The 20,251-nt window shown below is 41.8% G+C and overlaps 1 protein-coding gene across 4 annotated transcripts in view; it reads left to right on the forward strand.

Moving 5' to 3' along the window:
• Nucleotides 1–20,251, forward strand: part of UBE4B (ubiquitination factor E4B) — a 121,724-nt gene that overhangs the window by 88,946 nt on the left and 12,527 nt on the right. For all 4 annotated transcript variants that reach the window (XM_075993883.1, XM_075993875.1, XM_075993886.1 and 1 more), the window contains 6 exons: nucleotides 2,254–2,353; nucleotides 4,273–4,400; nucleotides 5,250–5,348; nucleotides 7,111–7,346; nucleotides 13,987–14,113; nucleotides 15,883–16,027. In XM_075993883.1, the coding sequence (XP_075849998.1) occupies nucleotides 2,254–2,353; nucleotides 4,273–4,400; nucleotides 5,250–5,348; nucleotides 7,111–7,346; nucleotides 13,987–14,113; nucleotides 15,883–16,027 (835 nt within the window). The remainder of the gene's footprint in view (nucleotides 1–2,253; nucleotides 2,354–4,272; nucleotides 4,401–5,249; nucleotides 5,349–7,110; nucleotides 7,347–13,986; nucleotides 14,114–15,882; nucleotides 16,028–20,251) is intronic.

Below are 20,251 nucleotides of genomic sequence, written 5' to 3' on the forward strand. Positions count from 1 at the left end.
TACCAGTATTCCATCCTCAAACACTCACTGATCTTCACCACTTTCAGACCAGCCAACTTGAAGAACTGATCCCAGAAGCCCATTTTTTTCACGAGGGTGCATTACCCATAATGCACTCTTTTTGTGCCAGTAAGTGTGTAGGTCATTATATTAGTTTCTAATTGCTGCTGTGATAAATCGCCACAACCTTAGTGACTAAAACAGTACAAATTATTATCTGTTCTGGAGATCAGAAGTCCTAAAATCAAGGTTACATTCCTTTTAGAGGCTTTAGAGGAGAATCCCTTTCCTTGCGTTTTTCAGCTTCTAGACGCCACCTGCATTCCTTGGCTCATGGCCCCCTTACTTCATTTTCAAAGCCAGCAGCATAGCATCTTCAGATCTCCTCTCTCTGGCCTCTGCTCTCATGGTCACGTCTCCTCCTACGACTCTGACTCCCTGTTTCTCTTAGAAGGACCTTTGTGATTATATTAGGCCCACCCAAAAATCCAGGATAATCTTCCCGTCTGAAGGTCTATATCGTTAATCACATCTGTGAAGTACCCTTTGCCATGTAAAGTCACATATTCACAGGTTCCATCCAAGGATCAGGATGTGACAGGATCTTGGGGACATCTTCTGTCTGCCATGCACATGTTTCAGTTGTAGACAAAGAATCCAGTTTATCTGGGATAAGTAGAAAGAGGATTGTAGGATACTAGTTGGTCTATTGGATCATTGGAATGGGTGGACTAGAGGACGCCCAGAGTGGGCTGTGAACCTGTCTGACAAGAAAGCTGCTGCAGGGCTCAGCCAAAACCCTTCCACCATGCATGTGTCAAGAGTCATGCAACTGACACGTGACATCATTCACTCTGCCTTCAATGAGGGTTCATCTCTTGGTGAAAGCTAGGGCTTACAGAAATGCTGGCAGCAGGCCAGCACGGTGGCTCACGCCTGTAATCCCAGCATTCTGGGAGGTCGAGGCGGGTGGATCACTCAAGGTCAGGAGTTCTAAACCAGCCTGAACACGAGACCCCGTCTCTACTATAAATAGAAATTAATTGGCCAACTAAAAATATATAGAAAAAATTAGCCGGGCATGTTGGCGCATGCCTGTAGTCCAGCTACTCGGGAGGTTGAGGCAGAAGGATCGCTTGAGCCTAGGAGTTTGAGCTTGCTGTGAGCTAGGCTGGTGCCACTGCACTGTAGCCTGAGCAACAGAGTAAGATTCTGTCTCGAAAGAAAGATACACAGAGAGAGAGAGAGAGAGAGAAATGCTGGCAGCAAGGGAGTCTGGGGAATGTAGTTTTTAGAGATTTAGCAGTTTCTAGTCTTTTACAAAATGTCATGATAGAAAGGGATTAGAATAGTACTAAATGAGCTGTTCTTTAAAATATGCAGTACATAGGAGATCAGGAAAGACTATACTTCACTGACATGTGACATTTGAGCAGACACCTCAGGGAAGTGAAAGAACAAGCCACAAAGATAATCTCAGAGAAGAGCTTTCCGAGCAGAAGGAGCAACAGTTGTAAAAGAAAAAAAGGAAATGCCATTAATAAAATAGCCTTTCATTTTAAGTAATCGAATAGGCCTAGTAACCTTGAATTTTCATGAGAGACTTTTTCCCCCTCCCAGAAAAATAAGGGAACAATATACTTCCTTCTAAAAAGGTTACCATATTTCATCAAATCTGAGGTGCCCTCAATTTTAAGACACATCCTTATTTTAGGTATCAATAAGAAGAAAATGCTGTCAATTAAACCATAACTTGCCATTGATTTTTTTTTTTTTTTTTTTGTTGGAGACAGAGTCTCACTTTTTTGCTCAGGCTAGAGTGAGTGCCGTGGCTCAGCCTAGCTCACAGCAACCTCAATCTCCTGGGCTCAAGCGATCCTGCTGCCTCAGCCTCCCGAGTACCAGGGACTACAGGCATGTGCCACCATGCCCGGCTAATTTTTTTCTTTTGTATATATATTTTTAGTTGGTCAATTAATTTCTTTCTATTTTTAGTAGATACAGGGTCTCACTCAGGCTGGTTTCGAACTCCCAACCTTGAGCAATCCGCCCGCCTCGGCCTCCCAGAGTGCTAGGATTACAGGCGTGAGCCACCACGCCCGGCCTTCATTGATTTTAAGATATACTCTGATCTTGAAGATGCTACAGTGTGAAAAGTAATCGTGTCTGAGAGTCAATGAAATGCAGAATGAATGGGTCAGATGAATCCAGCTGTTTGCCTTTGTTTGACTGACTTTTAGTCTTTGATTTCAGAACTGTAGAAGATTTGAAAAATAATGAAAGCCAATGGAAAGATTCCCCGCTGGCAACTAGACACCGTGAAATGCTGAAGCGCTGTAAAACTCAGCTTAAGGTTTGTATAGTTAATTGGAACAACTATAGACCAGCCTCATAATGGCAATTTTCCCACCAGAATATGTGCCTTGAGTGAGCAATTCAGTGTCGGGTATTTTTCTTCATTATTCTTTTCTCTTATTTATTATAAAATAGTACATTTTAAAACTTGTTGATACCTTACATATATCTACATATAATTTTTGATTTTTTTTGAGACAAAGTCTTACTCTGTTGCCCAGGCTAGAGTGCTGTGGCATCAGCCTAGCTCACAGCAACTTCAGACTCCTGGGCTCAAGCAATCCTGCTGCCTCAGCCTCCTGAGTAGCTGGGACTACAGGCATGCACCACCATGCCCGGTTAATTTTTTCTATATATATTAGTTGGCCAGTTAATTTCTTTCTATTTATAGTAGAGACGGGGTCTCGCTCTTGTTCAGGCTGGTTTCGAACTCCTGACCTTGAGCAATCCGCCCACCTTGGCCTCCCAGAATGCTAGGATTACAGGCGTGAGCCACCGCGCTGGCCTACATATAATTATTTAAATCCCAGGGCAGAATGTGCATATGCCTGTGTAGTGACATCAGGAATTCCTAATGGATTTTATCATTGTCAGTCTAACACCTTCCCCTCTCCCCTGCCTTATGCAAGGTGCTCCTTAACTTGCTACCCTCTGGCTCCCACCCCAGCATACGTGCATGTTCTAGCATATCCATTTTTTTATTTGACACAGTGGATCTATGGTAGTGGAAAGATCTCTTTCCTTTGCCCTTCATATTTTTTTATTTTTATTTTTTCTTTTTGAGACAGAGACTTGCTCTGTCACCCAGGCTAGAGTGCAGAGGCATCATCATAGCTCACTACAGTCTCAAATTCCTCAGCTCAAGTGATCTTGCCTCAGCATCCCGAGTAGCCAGGACTACATGCGTGTGCCACCACGCCCAGCTAATTTTAAAAAATTTTTTGTAGAGACAGAGTCTCACCATGTTGCTCAGGCTGGTCTTGAATTCCTGGCCTTAAATGATCCTCCTGCCTCAGCCTCCTAAAGTCCTAGGTATACAGGTGTGAGCCACTGGGTCTGGCCCCTCATTTTTCATTTTTAATTAAAAATGATCTGCTGCACCAAACCTACCACTATGTTGGGTTATTCCTGCTGATGGGACATAGCCAAAAACAAATGCTGGCTTATGTTCTACAGGAAAAGCATATATGGCAAATGTATGCATTTTTCTTCCATTTATGTTTCAATTGTAAAGCTGAATGTGAGCTGGCCCTACTTTCTGCTGATTAGTAGGATGGTATGTGGAAATTTTACCTGACTTAGATTTCTGGTACAAGTTAAGATCTCAGTTTCATTTACTAATAGACTAGATCTCTTCCAGATGTAAAATAAATCAGGGGCCCGTATCTGGGGTCTGTGGCCCCCCTATGCACTCTACAGATGCATAGGGGTCATGAACTCTTGAATCTGTATGTCCGGTGTGCATGCTTGTGTGTTCAGTTCTCTCAACAATCCTCTGAGGAAGGAATTCCATCCCTGATGGACAAACATTTTGTTTGAGAGCAGCTCGTAAGCAACCATGCTGGAATTCAGAAGCAGATTGTCTGACTTTTTCCCACGAACCGTCCTGACTCCCAAAGTGCCTCCCCTGTCAACGCCCACCCCAAATCAAGTTATTTACATATGACAGTAAGAACTAACCTTTTTGAGCACTAACTGTGTGCTAGACTTTGAACTCAGTAGTTTGCTTGGCATACCTTTTATTTTTCTCAGGAAAAAGAAAGATCTTGAGACACAGCCTGCATCTCATAGCTAGTTAGAGATGAAGCTCTAAAAACTCTAGAACCTAGATTTCTCCTGGCCCTTTTGCCTGCCCAGTCACACTACGGGGGCTTAGCTACTGGCTAATCTAAGGGTGGGACATACCTGCTTCCACAGAAACTGGTACGGTGCAAGGCCTGTGCTGACGCCGGCTTACTTGACGAGAGCTTCCTGCGAAGATGCCTGAATTTTTATGGCCTTCTCATTCAGCTGCTGCTCCGCATCCTGGACCCCGCATATCCCGAGTGAGTGTGTGCCTTCCTCTGTATCTTGTCTCTGCTCAGCTGGGCTGTGCTGTCTTTACTGTTCTCCGAGTCCATAACTAAAACCAAGACCCTTACCATAGCAAGATTCACTTCTGTTTCCAGGTTGCATTTACTGTGACATGGGTTATATTAGTAGGTGTTTTCCCTGCAGTTACCTACAGTAATAGGTGAAAGTCAGCACCTGTTATTTTAAATTTGACATAGTTTTCTTAAAAATATGCTATAAAATCTTTGATAGAAAAGGAAATTTATAAATTGGTAGCTAAAAGCTGTAGATAACAGAATACTAGGCCCTTCCAAGCACTGGAAAATACCTATCTAATTCATAGAGTGAACTAAGAATATTGTTGATCACTTCGTCACCAACTGGACATCTCCAGGCAGCCATTTTTATTTTATTTATTATTATTGTTTTACTATTATTACAAAGTGTGAGTCACTGATTTTGGCAAAATTGGCTTAAGCGTTCTGCAAGAGTGTAAAAGGTTATTTAAAATACATGTATACATCTCTGTTGTCTCAGTTTGAGTTGTCCAAAATGACCAAATATGACCTTTTGATTTCCTTCCCATTTTATTTATTGCATTAACCTTAATAAGAAATCAATAAAAGGAAAAACATTTCACACACAGCCTAGTGTATGAACTATCTTCATTATTCCCTGTTCATTTCTGGTTGTGGTTTCTTTACCTACATACTTTTTATATGGTTGTCTTATAGAATGAGTTTTTTCCCCCAGATAAAATGCTTACTTAATGATAGTATAATATTCCTTGTAGTTTAGCCATAATTTCATTTTGTAAATTGTGCTTTTTTTCTCTTTGACAGTATAACACTGCCTTTAAATTCAGATGTCCCCAAGGTATTTGCAGCATTACCTGAGTTTTATGTAGAAGATGTTGCCGAATTTTTATTTTTTATTGTACAGTAAGTGCCTTTAACATATTACATAGTTTTGATGTTTTTATGCATAATATGTACAGGATAATGAACTATATCCAGCCTTGCATTTAAAGAAAAAAAGATATTATGAACATATTGCAAACCTCCATTTTATGCCTGAAATTTTATGTAACTGTTTTAACCGAATGCTGCCTAGAGACTGGAAAAAATAAATCCAACTGTGGCACTAGTCCAATTCCAATAATATCTCAAAGACAGAAGCAGGATTAACAGTGCAGATAATAATGTAGTCTGTGGAAATTAAGTTGAATTTCTAATAGTTGAGTGTGTGTTTCTGAGAAACAGAAGGAACAGTTTATAAATATCTGAATGAACGTCCAAAAGCCAGAAATAAACACATCTATATTTTCTACCATAATTTGTCTCAATTGTAAATTTGGAAAAAGCTGACAAAGGAATGGTATGAGTTTATAACTGATATTAGAGATTTTTCAGAATTATTTTTCAAATCCTTATTTGGTTTATGAAATTCAGTAAATAAATGAAAAAATAAAATTTAGAAATTTTATTTCTAAAACATTACACATTGTAAGAATTACAGTTGCAGTTCCTTGGCACCATGATAGCATTGTTGTGGTAATATTGGCTAGATGATGTAATAGTATGTTAAGTCTGTTTTGAAAAGTAAAAGTAGTATAGGTTCACGATCACTATTTCACAAAATACACATCGTGAGAGTTTTGTAACAGAAAAATTCAAAATTAGTATTAATGTAAATGGTGTTTACATAAGAGCCAGCATTAAATGGAGCAAGTTGTATTGCTGCCATAAAAACTACCTTTAAAAAAAACAGAAATCAGTGGTAACACATGAATTTTGAATGGTGAGAAATTTAAAGGCTGACTAAAATCATGCTTTATTTGTTGAAAAAGTAGCCTTGGCACAGAAAACCAAAGATCACACGTTCTTACTCATGTGGGGACTAAACAAGTTGATCTCATAAAGATAGAGAGGAAGATGATAGATACCAGAGGCTGAGAAGGGTGGGTGGGAGGAGGGATAGAAAGAGGTAGGTTAAAGGGAACAAGCATGACATTAGATAAAAGGTATCAATTCTATTGTTGGACAGCAAAGTAGAGAGACTATAGTTAACAACAAACAACGTGTTGTATGTTTCAAAGTAGCTTGAAGTGAGAATTTGAATTGTTCTCAACAATTAGAAATGAAAAATACTCAGTGATGGATGCCTCAGATTCCTTGACTTTATCTTTACACATTCTGTGCAGGTAACAAAATATCACATGGACCCCATAAATATGTAAAATATTATGTATTAAAAAAATCTTGGAATTCAAGCAACTCAAGTCACCTTTTAAAATTTGTTTTCAGCACAGTAATTGAAAAACCACCTTTTGAAAATTTTTGTTTATGCTTATTCTCATTTTAGGCAGTTTATTAAAATTAAAACAACTCCATCAAAGAAATTTTAAGTCTTTTGGTAGTAAAGATCTTTTGTGAAATTTACCTGTTTTAATCTTTCATTTTTTTAAGCTTTGGTTTATTTTCTAAAACATCATAAGTTAACTCAACATTCTACAGCCAATAAATTTTTGGTTTTAAATCTGTGTAGTTATGATATAAATAGTCACTTTAAAGTCAGCAAATTAAAGGGCAGTCAGCGTCTGTGCACCTTGGCCTGTATACCCGGCCTAACTTCACGACACCAGTCTTCACCCAGGTTGAGTTTCTCAGAGATTTATTTCTTGTTCTTCTTACCTCCGTTCAGATACTCACCTCAGGTGCTTTACGAGCCCTGTACTCAGGATATTGTGATGTTCCTTGTCGTGATGTTGTGCAACCAGAACTACATCCGCAATCCATATCTGGTGGCCAAACTGGTAGAAGTCATGTTTATGACCAACCCCTCTGTTCAGCCACGAACCCAGAAGTTTTTTGAAATGATTGAGAATCATCCTCTCGCCACCAAACTGTTGGTACCTTCGCTGATGAAGTTTTATACAGGTAGGTTCCTGCGTGTACATGGTGGCATCTGGTGGTCAGATGTAGGCAAGGTCATCTGAAGCCAGTGGACAAAGTCACTGGAAACCTGGTACCTAATTATCTTGACATCTATTTATAAGTGTAACCTATTAGTCTGCTGCCAGCAAAGCATGTACTATTGGCTGTTTTTCCCCTGAGTAGAGGAGATACTACACTGACTGCTCTACATGCTGATCTCTGATTCAGCAACATCCATTAAAAGTCAGATGATTAGCATTGAGACCCAACTGGTATCAACAGCACGAGTTGGTGGTGTTATCTGAGTGAAATTACCTGGTTCATTGTAGCTTTGAATTTACAGCATTAGTTTTGTAACACTATTCTGTAACCCAGGCTTTCCAAAGTGTGGATAAAGCAAGGAGCTTGTTAAAAATACCTACTCTTAGATTCTACTCAAACTAAGGGAATCAGAATTTCTGGGGGCCTCTGGAAGTCCTCACTCACTCACTAATTCAACACATGTTTATTGAGCTCCTACCATGTGTCACGCACCCTTCTAGGTGCTGGGTTACAGCTGGTAAAAACGACAGCATGTGAGATACTTTGCAAGAAGATCCTCCTCTTCTGGTTGAATTGTATTCCAAATTTTCATATTTAATTTGGCTTTTGAACTGTTACCCATGGGACGTGTTCACCTGTCCTCTAACAAAGGCTCAAGATTGTACTAAGGGAACATTTTTCTACCAGGCTATATATTCCACAGGAAAGGAAGTGTCTTGTCTGTCTTCTTATCTTCTGTTGAAACTAGCACATTCTGGGCACTCTGAGGTCTTTGGCATTTAATGCAATGTACTCGCCATGTTCTTATAAGAAACACTGGCTGCCCAGAGCACAGACCCTTGCTGTTCACAGTTTTAGGATTTCCGTGTTCACCGTCATCCCTTCTCTGTCAGCCAGGGCCTGCACAAGCTTATTTTGGACCCATGCTGTCATCTCTCTCTTTACTTCTCATGGTCCCACAAACCTGCCAACCTACTTTTCCTTTGTCATTATTATTTTGTGGCATCTAAGAAGAGTCTCTCCTTCCTCAGCCTACACGTATCCTCTGAAACGTGTAAAGCAAGTACATGAGCCCTTGAAAGTTTTGTTAACATTCTTACTTTGGCAACAGCAGAGAACACTCCTGGTTAAAAGACACCTCCTTGGGTAACAGTCATTCTCTTTTATCTCTGAGCCCTGCATGGGTCATTCAGGTACATACGGTACATTATGCATGTACAGGTTACTACCAGATGTGGTGCCTCACATGTAGCTGGCTTGGTGGAATTGAAGATAATTCAGAATTTCTTAAAATGATGATGAGGTACCACTTTCACATTTTAAATTTATTTTTAACCTGAAAATACCTAACGCTAACATGTTGTGCTAACTTATAGAGAAGTAACCAACCTGCAAAAATTTGTTTAACCTACCCTGTAGCCAGTGTGCAGAATTAGTGCTAGGAAATTCTCACGAGAATGTAAATTGGTAAAACCTTTCTGGCAAGCGGTTTGGCAATCCACATTAAAAGCTTTGTAGGCCGGGCGCTGTGGCTCACGCCTGTAATCCTAGCTCTTGGGAGGCCGAGGCGGGCGGATTGCTCAAGGTCAGGAGTTCAAAACCAGCCTGAGCAAGAGCGAGACCCCGTCTCTACTATAAATAGAAAGAAATTAATTGGCCAACTGATATATATATAAAAAATTAGCCGGGCATGGTGGCGCATGCCTGTAGTCCCAGCTACTCGGGAGGCTGAGGCAGGAGGATCGCTTGAGCCCAGGAGTTTGAGGTTGCTGTGAGCTAGGCTGATGCCACGGCACTCACTCTAGCCTGGACAACAAAGTGAGACTCTGTCTCAAAAAAAAAAAAAAAAAAGCTTTGTAAATGTTTATATCAGTCAGGGTCTACTCAGGAAAGCAGAAACATGCCAGTTACTTTAACAGAATTTGGGGAGTGCAGTGGCTCACTCACGCCTATAATCCTAGCACGTTGGGAGGCTGAGACAGGTGGATTCCTTGAGGCCAGGTGTTCAAGATCAAACTGGGCAACATAGCAAGACCCTATCTCTACAAAGTACAAAGAAAATCAGAATGAAAATTTAATATGAGGAACTGGTCAAATAGGTATTAGAAGATTGAAGCAGTAGCATCTATCCTTACAGCTGTGGGTACCAAGGGAAGAGTCTGGGCTTAACTCAGCTACTCTAATGAGGGCTAGGACAGAGCCTGACCCAGTCCTCTGCAGAAGGCCCTTGGCCAGCTAGAGCTAGTGTCTCTGAGGGTATATGCAGTGTTGCTAGTTCTAGGGGTACAAGACAAACCTGACAGTTGGAACCAACTGCTACTGCTGGGCAGAAGCCCATTGTTGGCAGCACCAGCAAGGAGTATCAAGTCCCTTGCCACTCCTGCAGTTTTCCAGTTCTCCTGCAGTGCACCCTGTTGGCAACCCTAACAGAGAGGGCCGGCCGGCAAAGGAAAACTCTGCAGAGTGCCCCAGAATCACAAAACCAAGTACAAAAAGCCGGGAGACAACAGCTAAATAACCAGCATATACACTGACATGTAAACTTAATGACTAGAAATTTATTGTATGGAAATAATTATAAATGTGCATAACTGTTCATGACAGTATTCATTGAAGCATTATTTATAATGCTGTATAGTGAGAATAATGGAAACAACCTAAATTTCTGTCACTTGTAGATTAATTTATAGTTAGTTACAGTTTATACAGTGGAGCTATATGAGCCATGAAAAATAACATATTGTCTATAGTAAGTGGTTAAATAACAAAAAGTAAAGAAAATGCCAAGTAATGAAACAGTATATCTACATTTTTGGTGTGTCTATATATATATATATATATATATATATATATATATATATGATAAAAAAGTAGGGAAGGACATATATATACCAAAATATAATATTAACAGTTAGATGGTTATTTTTTTAACAGTAGAATTATGAATAGCTTTATTTATTTATTTATTTATTTATTTATTTATTTATTTATTTATTTATTTGTTGAGATAGAGTCTCACTCTGTTGCGTGGGCTAGAGTGCCGTGGTGTCAGCCTAGCTCACAGCAACCTCCAACTCCTGGGCTCGAGCAATCCTTCTGCCTCAGCTTCCCGAGTAGCTGGGACTACAGGCATGTGCCACCATGCCCGGCTGATTTTTTCTATATATGTTTAATTGGCCAATTAATTTGTTTCTATTTTTAGTAGACACGGGGTCTCGCTCCTACTAAGGCTGGTTTTGAACTCTTGACCTTGAGTGATCCTCCCACCTTGACCTTCTCAGAGTGCAAGGATTACAGGCGTGAGCCACCGTGCCTGGCCTCTTTTTTTTTTTTTTATTATCTGACCTTCTTAATTTTTCTACAGTAAACATGTATTGTTAGTAGTAAAAACAAAAAAAATTTTTAATTAAATATATTTTGTAGTTAGTGTCCTGGGCCTGTCACTGTGGCTTCAAGATAGAGTGTGTGTGTGTGTGTGTGTGTGTGCGTGTGCGTGTCTCACACATATGCACATGCACATATGTTCACACATGCAACAGAGCTGGGCCTCTTGCCTGTGAGACCAGTGCTGGGCCTGGCGGAGCCTCGCTAGGAATGTTCCAGGAGCCGGTGGGTGCTGCTCTTTCCCCTTTGCAATGGAGCAGTGTGCCCTCTGGACCACCTCTGTACTTATGGATAGATGATACCTACACTAATAATAGCCACCACTCACTGAGTGCTCACTAATCCTCTCACTTAATCCCCACAGCCGTTCTAAATATGAGTGCTATAAATATCTCCACTTTACAAATGAGGAAACCGGAGCTCAGAAGGGTCAAGAAGCCTGCTGAAGGTCAGCAGCCAGCAAGTGGCAGCAACCTCGGCAGTTGGGCTTTAGCGCAGATGCTCCTGGCGATGGCAGTGCCCTGCAGGGGGCATCACAGACACACCCCCAAGTGTTCACCAGCTTCACCTGACGACCTGCTAATTAGGTTCTGACCCCTAAACACATGGATTAGAATTGCCATATACAAGATCAATATACGGAACAAGCTCCTCTTTTTTTTTTTTTTTTTTTTTTTAAAGAAACAGGGTCTTGCTATGTTGCCCAGACTGGTCTTGAACTTCTGGCTTCAAGTGATCCTCCTACCTCAGCCTCCCAAAGTGCAGGGATTATAGGCATGAGCCACCATGCCTGGCCTAAGCCCCTCTTAGAGATAGTATTCCAGCTTAGAAAGTGCTCAAGCTCAAATTTATGTTTCAAAATACAGTTAAGTTTCAGGCCAGGTGCAGTGGCTCACACCTGTAATCCTAGCACTCAAAAATTTCTTCTTAATCTCAAATTTATAACAAAATCAACTTTTGGTTTATTTGTTTGCTTGGGTCAGGGTCTCACCATGCCGCTGAAGCTGGTCTCAAGCAATCTTCCTGTCTCAGTCTCCCAAGTAACTGGGATCACCAGTGCATGCATCATACCTGGCTAAAGCCATCTTTTTAAAAGTTACAGCTGTAGGCCAGGCGCGATGGCTCACGCCTGTAATCCTAGCACTCTGGGAGGCCGAGGCGGGTGGATTGCTCGAGGTCAGGAGTTTGAAACCAGCCTGAGCAAGAGCGAGACCCCCATCTCTACTATAAATAGAAAGAAATTAATTGGCCAACTAATATATAGAGAAAAAATTAGCTGGGCATGGTGGCGCATGCCTGTAGCCCCAGCCACTTGGGAGGCTTAGGCAGAAGGATTGCTTGAGCCCAGGAGTTTGACGTTGCTGTGAGCGAGGCTGACGCCACAGCACTTACTCTATCCTGGACAAAAAAGTGAGACTCTGTCTCAAAAAAAAAAACAAACAACACTTTTGTACGATTAATAAAATAACAGTTCATCTCAAAGAAGGATTGACTTAATGAATATACATAAGTACTTTTCAGATCTTACTATGATAAGATTAATTATGTTATTCCTTTATTTTTAAATAACTTCTTTTTTGGTCACAAAAAAGGTCTTCTTTGGAATATATAGGAAATATCAAGAAGGAAATAAAAGTCATTGTTAATCTCTGTACTCAGAATCTCTGTTAATATTTTGCTCTGTATCTTACAATTAATTAATTTTCTAAAAAATATGATTGAACACAAACTATTCTTTTCCTTTAGTAATCTGTGGTTTTCACTTATTATATCACAATTTTTTTGTATCCACTGTTGGGCATTTGGATTATTTATATTTTTCTCTAACATAAACATTAATAGTAATATAAAATATACTGGGTATCCTTGGAGATCATAAGTCTTTGAATATGCCTATATGCATTTTCTTGAGTAGAATTATTGGATCAGTCGGCTTCACATATTGAAGGCTTATGCTACATTTTGCCAGATTGCCTTTAGAGAGATTGCAACACTGTTCATTCCCACCAGCATTTATAGCATGCCAGTTTCCCAAATCCTCACCTACACTCAGTGTTGTCATTTTTGTAATGTCTGCCAATTTAGTAAGTTAAAAATGATAACTTAATTTATTTTTTATGTCTTTCATAAGCCTTATGGTCTTTACCTCACAGTTTTTCCATTTTTAAAAATTTTATCATGAATTCTGGAATTTCTCGTGCTTAAGTTGTTTGGCATTTGGATAACCAAGTTTGATTTTTGTTCCATTTTAATAGGTATAGGGATGTTGACAATTGGTAAATAACTAATGAGGACATGAGATAGTCACTGTGCTTTTCTCTGCTTTAGTTCATGTTTGAAAATGTCCCTAATACAAAAGTATTTAAAATAAAGGCACATTTAAATAGGTATGTGACTCTCAATAAAATTTAACACAGTATTTTTTCTACTCAGGGATGCTAATTTAAAATGCTATGTGGGCCGGGCGCGGTGGCTCACGCCTGTAATCCTAGCACTTTGGGAGGCCGAGGAGGGCGGATTGCTCGAGGTCAGGAGTTTGAAACCAGCCTGAGCGAGACCCTGTCTCTACCAAAAATAGAAATAAATTAATTGACCAACTAAAAATATATATACAAAAAATTAGCCGGGCATGGTGGCGCATGCCTGTAGTCCCAGCTACTTGGGAGGCTGAGGCAGTAGGATCGCTGAGCCCCGGAGGTTGAGGTTGCTGTGAGCCAGGCTGACGCCACAGCACTCACTCTAGCCTGGGCAATAAAGTGAGACTCTGTCTCAAAAAAAAAAAAAAAAAACAAAAAAATAAATAAATAAATAAATAAAATGCTATGTGTTCCTGGAAAACCTTTAGGGGGTTTAAAATGTAAAATGCTGTGTGATTTCTATAAATTAATAACTTAAAGTTGGGTGAAGGATAATAATTCTGCTTTTGTTCATTGTTAAATTGATGCTGTCCTAATGATACCATTTTCCCCAGCCCAATTCCTTGTGGCACTGTGTCATGGCTGCATCTTCATTGTGCAACTCTGGGCTTTAAAACCTTTACCTTCTCTCCTGCTTCACATGGCAAGGAGAGGCACAGCTTTCCTCCATCTCTGATTTTGCAGATTTATATTCACTCTGTCATTGTCGCTGCAGTAACTGCATTTCGAATGGTAAGAAAGTACCATTCCAAAGTGAGGAAAAATACATATCCCTCAATCCCTTTGTCTTTCTTCTTTAGATGTGGAGCATACTGGAGCCACCAGCGAGTTCTATGACAAGTTCACAATTCGCTATCACATTAGCACCATTTTTAAAAGCCTTTGGCAAAACATAGCTCACCACGGCACCTTTATGGAGGAGTTCAAGTGAGTATCAGGCCCCTAATGTCACAGCTTGCTCTCTTGCAAATCACAGGTAGAATTGCCACTTAAAAGCTTTCACAGCTGGGTTTTTGTTGACTGTGTGGTCGGTCTCAGCCTCCTTGAAGTTTACCAGGAGGTACTGCTAGACGTGAACAGGGTTATCCCAATGGCTTTGCTTGAAAGATACTGCTGAATTTTAGATTTTTCTGAGGTACTTTGGGGATAGTTTACATAAAGAAAGATCCTATCAATGTGCTGAGATGATGTGTTAAGTGTTTTTTGGTGTTTCTATGATTATGGTATTAAATGAAGTTATCAGAATGACTGAAATGAAATCTTATACTGTTCTTGAACTTGATACCAAGCTTTGAAATTAGGAATGTTAGGAGGACTTTAAATTTGGAAGCAGTTAGGTTAGGGTAGTACAACCCTAAACTTTAAGGAGTTTTCTTACACCTACCTGAAATGTGAGTTACTGCTTAAACCTGGACATTAGTTATTCTGTCTAAATTATCTGTCAGTACTTACAAAAGAAAGCTAGGTAGAAAATGTTGAACTCTGGAATTATTCTTCAGAAAAAAATTATCCCATATACTTGGATCTTATGTAACCCATGTTAGATCTTTGATCAGCTCTAGCTGTCACTTTTTAACTGAATTATTAGTCAATAATATACATGTTACAAGTGGAGTAACCATTTCCTAGATAGTGTTCTGTGGAATAAACTCTTAAGTTAATTCTTTGTTTCCATGAACTGCTCTTATAATCAGAATCATTTTCCAACAAAAGCCTGGCGAGAGCTTAGGACACTAGGCGGGCCCATGCTGAATCTATGGGGTGCTGACTGGCAGTGCTTGTCCTGAACTTTCCACATTCCTCATAGAGGCCTCCCATCCTTGTTTGCAGGAACTTCTTTTCCCCAGTTATGGGTTTGCCACCCCCTGATTACATAGTTGCAAATCCTAAAGTGTAGCCTGTCTTTTCTCTACTAATCTGGAAGCTCCAGAGTCTAACAGAGGCAGGTCAACCTATTGCAGTTCATCAACAAGTCCCTCATTATAACACGATCTACAGCACAGTTCTTAGATTGGAAGCTTCAAGTTCTTTTTTTTCCTTTTTCTTTTTTTTTACTACGCAAATTCTTAGTATCAAGTTCTATTAAGTAGGTTAATATCTTTATCAATATTGCACATTCCCATTTTTCTTTAATGTGTATGTGTTTGTGATAGGAATAACTTTATCAGAAGTTCCTCATCTCTTATATGTGGGTAATTACTTGTGTTTTCTTTGTGTCTTGGTGAGTGTAAGCGTATTTCCTTTTCTAGTCTGGAAGAGTATTTTCTCTGCTTAAAAACATTGAGGGAATGAGCCAGGAGTGTGCTGGTAAACCTGCTTTGGCGGGTAGGAGGATGCAGCATTTACTGGTTTTCCATGGTGTGAATATTTCCACTGTTGCCACATTTAAGCTGCCAGGGGGAATCAGCTCACAAGATTCTGGAATAATCAGCAGTTGGCTCTCATGAGCCATGCAGAGTGGCTCTGAAACACCACTGGAATGAGCTTGTCACGATTAATTTAAAAGAATCACACAGTCTATAGAGAGATTGATAGTCGTTGAACTCCACAATATCTGACTTGTGCCAAGGTGGGCAGTCTTCTAGGATGAGATGGTTGGCACTCTGGGTAGGGGCTCATTTTCTCTGGGATGTGCAGTTAGTGGCATTTTGCTTCAGGGAGATATAAGACCATGTACAATGCAATTGTTTTTTCAGTTCTGGGAAGCAGTTTGTTCGCTATATAAACATGCTGATAAATGACACGACATTTTTGCTCGATGAAAGTCTGGAGTCTCTGAAGCGGATCCATGAAGTGCAAGAAGAGATGAAGAACAAAGAACAGTGGGATCAGCTGCCCCGGGTAAGGACGTAGCCCAGATGCTTGGACAGCTCTGCAAGGAATCCGCCCTTGGACACAGACAGAGCTTTGCTTTGGGGGCTGCATTTGTGAATCTGATGACATTAGAGCTGACTGACTTGTTGGGATTTTCCTTCTATGACATTATATCCCAGGTTTGCGATAGGAGAAAATGTAAACATTTTGTCCGAAGCTAAGAAATGAGTTGAGAATACTTTCAAAATGTGTCTTGAAAACTTTCTCTGCCTTTTTAATTTTAAAAGGTTTTTTTGAAGAAGAGCTTTTATTATCCGAATATATTATATTAAGATCTGTGAATATGATAACCAGGAAAGAAATCCCTAGAATTCTGTCTGCTGGAATTTGATTTGTTCACATGGTCTGCTCTAGACAGCTGTGTGAGTCTCTCAAGATTCTAGTGGGGTTTTGTTTCTTGCAATTGATCTTGGTTTTTATATTCAGTTATTAATAGAAAAGGGGCTTGGTGTGCCAGGTTCCATGAGAAATTTATGCCGTGCCAACGACAGCATGCTGCCCTTTCCTGACACAAATTGCAGCATTTGGATGGCTGCTCGGTCAGTTATCAGGCTCTTGACAGCTGCTGGTCAGTTCTGCTCCTGATTAGTTCTGCTCCTGATGTGGTCAGGCTCAGAATCAGCACGACTCTCCATAAGCGGTTCTCACGTCAGAGTGGGAGGACTGCTTTTTCTTCATCTAGTCAGGCATTCTCACAGATATCGAGAGCTTTACATCTTAGCCTAGCCAGCGTGCTTCCACTACACACGCAAACTCCGTGAGGCTCTGCCCTGGGTCTGTGCTGCTGGGGCTCCCTTGTTCCCAGGCCGTGCCACTCCTGGATCCCCTCAGGAGTTAAAGGGAATAAACTTCAGTTATCTGGAAAAGTTGTTGACATGGGTTATTATATCATTCCCTAAGTATGTTGGGGTTTTTTTGTTGTTTTTTTTTTGAGACAGAGTCTCACTTTGTTGCTCAGCCTAGAGTGAGTGCCAAGGCGTCAGCCTAGCTCACAGCAACCCCAGTCTCCTGGGCTCAAGCGATCCTTCTGCCTCAGCCTCCCGAGCAGCTAGGACTACAGACGTGCGCCACCATGCCTGGCTAATTTTTTGTATATATATTTTTAGTTGGTCAATTAGTTTCTTTCTATTTTTAGTAGAGGGGGGTCTCACTCAGGCTGGTTTCGAACTCCTGACCTTGAGCAATCCACCCAACTCAGCCTCCCAGAGTGCTAGGATTACAGGTGTGAGCCACTGCGCCTGGCCAGTATGTTGGCTTTATTACATATTTGTATTCTTGAGATAGTGTGGTCATCTTATTTTTTTCTTGGTCCTGGACTGGTACCATTGGTATCCCTCCTGCCCAGTGCCCTCATATTCTTTATTTTCTTGAGACAGAGTCTTGCTCTGTTACCTAGGCTAGAGTGCAGTGGTATCGTCATAGCTCACTGCAACCTCAAACTCCTGGGCTCAAGGAATTCTCCTGCCTTAGCCTCTGGAGTAGCTGGGACTACAGGCACACGCCATGACACCTGGCTAAATTTTTTATTTTTAGCAGAGGTGGGATCTTGCTTCTTGCTCAGGCTGGTCTCGAATTCCTGAGCTCAAGTGATCCTCCGCCTTGGCCTCCCAGAGTGCTAGGATTACAGGTGTGAGCCACTGGCCCCAGCCCCTCATACTCATTTCTAAACACACCTTCAACTGTTTGGGGGCCGTGTCTCAAAAACCCTCCCTGCAGCTCCCCGCCTCCCTGAGGATGAGTCAGCCAGGCCTGAGGCTCCATGCTGCCCCAGTGGAGCTCTAAGAGATCTTTCTGGGTTTACCTCCCACACGGTCACTTGGCACAGGTCTGGACCAGTTTCCGGGCCCTCTCACAACATGCTGGGGAGACAGATGGGGCATAGTTGAAAGAGCCCAACTCTGGAGCCCAGGGTGCCCAGGGTTTGGGAACTGGCACTGCCACGTATTAAAAGTTCCTAAACCCTGTTTCCTTTTCCATAAATCAGGGTCAACACCTCCCTTTTAGGAAAGCAATGAGCAGGAGGGACACAGTCCAGGCCTGACCCAGGTTCCCAGTATGTGTGGCTCCCATTGCATCACTTGCCTTGAGACGCTCCTTCTGTCCCAAATTCCCTACTTTCTGTTCTTATGTGTTGAAATCTTTTATTCTTCCAGCAAGTTGCTGTTCAAATACTCCCTCCGTGCTGGTCTTCCCCAGTCAGTGCGCTGAACACCCTCACCTTCCCCACCCTACGGCTGCACCCACTCTGCACCACTCGCCGGCTTACGTGTCCGGCTTACGTTTCACGAGGGATACAGGTTCTGGCACATTCTCTTGTTCAGAGTCAATGCTTTTATGAGACAGCTGAATAAATACTATTGATTTTTCTGTGTTGATGGATGAAAAAAGGCACCAGTAGTCCCTAACAATTGCTATTTCAGAAGTATTCTTTGACTTTGAAGTCACCTCCTCCTGCCGCCACTGTTCTGGCCCTTCCTCCTCACCTTCCGTCCTCTGGACACAGGCGAACTGCGCTCAGCCCTAGAGCTTCTCCTCTTCTCTTTCCTTACTCGCTCTCTAGGTTGGCATTTCTCCCTGAGTGCACTAGCTGGAATTTTGAGCATAGTAGTTTTGGTATAATAACAACTCATTATGGTGAGAGACTGTCACTTACTCTGCAGGGCATTTAGCATCTCTGGTTGCTGCCTGTTTAATACCAGTGACAGCCTCCTACCTCTGTCATCAGGCAACCACAACCACTCCCGGGCATAACCTGATGGCCTCGGGTGAAAACCACTGCTAGGAGATCTAATCTGTTCTGAGGCTTTGAATATCTGTATTCTAAAGATCCAAAATGTATCTCCCCAGCTCAGATCTCTCCTGACCTCTCAACCAATGTTGACTCACCTCACTACCTCGTCTGATAGGTCTCTCAACCTCGACTTGTCCAGAGCTCCGCCCTGGAGGTCGCCCTCTAGATCTCTGCCCTGAGATTCTACAAAGTGCTCAGGCTCAATACTTTGGAGTTGTTCTTGATATCGCTCCCTCTCTCAGCAAATGCCTCTAGGCTCAACCTTTTCTTCTTCTTTTTTTTGAGACAGCATCTCTCTCTTTCACCCAGGCTAGAGTACAGTGGCACCATCACTGCTCACAGCAACCTCAAATTCCTGGCTCAGTTGATCCTCTTGCCTCAGTCTCCCAAATAGCTGGGACTACAGGCATGTACCACTGTGCCTGGCTAACTTTTTTTTTTCTTCTATTTTTAGTAGAGACGATCTCACTCTTGGCTCAGGTTGGTCTCGAACTCCTGACCTCAAGTGATCTTCCTGCCTTGGCCTCCCAAAGTGCTAGGATTACAGGCTTGGGCCGCCATGCCCTGACTAAGCTCTATCTTAAAATAAATCCATTATCTGACCACTTCTCACCACCTCCAGGTGGATTATTGCAGCAGCCCACTGTTTGGTCTCTGATCCTCTACCCTTGCCCACGTCCATGCCAGAGGGGTGCTATGAACGTCTCAGCTTGCTCAATACCACCACTTAGCTCAGAGCCCTTCCAGGTTTCCCTTCTCTCTCAGAGTCAGATTCCAAGTTGTGAGTGTGGCCTGCAGGACCTGGCCCCACGGCACCTTCTGCCCTCATCCTTGATACTCTCCCGTCTGCTCACTCTGCCCCATCCACACTTGCTCCTCGCCCTTCCACTGACACTTGAACCTTTTCTCTACCTGGAACGCTCCTCCGCAATTTTTGCTGACTTGCTTCCTTAGGGTATCCACTCAGGGGCACCTCCTGAGAGAGGCCTCCTGATCGCCCTTCACAGAATAGCGTCCCCTGATGCCCTCACCCTGCTTCATATTTTGTCGTCACTGTCAGGCTTACGGTGTATCTGTCTGGGCGTTGCTTATTAAGCAGAGCCTCCTGAATGGAATCTAAGCTCCACGAGCTTAGGGAGCCTTGTCACTCTGTTCTGCACTGTCACCAGAGAGTCTGTCTCATAGAAGGGCCTAGATAGTATTTACTGATGAATATTGAGACACCCAGACATACATTTAGGTAGTTGACACCTGATTGTTCTTCTGTCTTTCCTGCTGCAGCCTTTCTTTCAGTAGGCTGTAGCCTACTTTATTTTGTTTTGTTTTGTTTTACAGACAGGGTGTCACTCTGTTACCCAGGCTAGAGGGCAGTGATGCAATCATAGCTTCCCGCAGCCTCA

The sequence above is a fragment of the Microcebus murinus genome, chromosome 2 (assembly GCF_040939455.1).
Source record: "Microcebus murinus isolate Inina chromosome 2, M.murinus_Inina_mat1.0, whole genome shotgun sequence".
In the NCBI taxonomy this organism is placed as follows: domain Eukaryota; kingdom Metazoa; phylum Chordata; class Mammalia; order Primates; family Cheirogaleidae; genus Microcebus; species Microcebus murinus.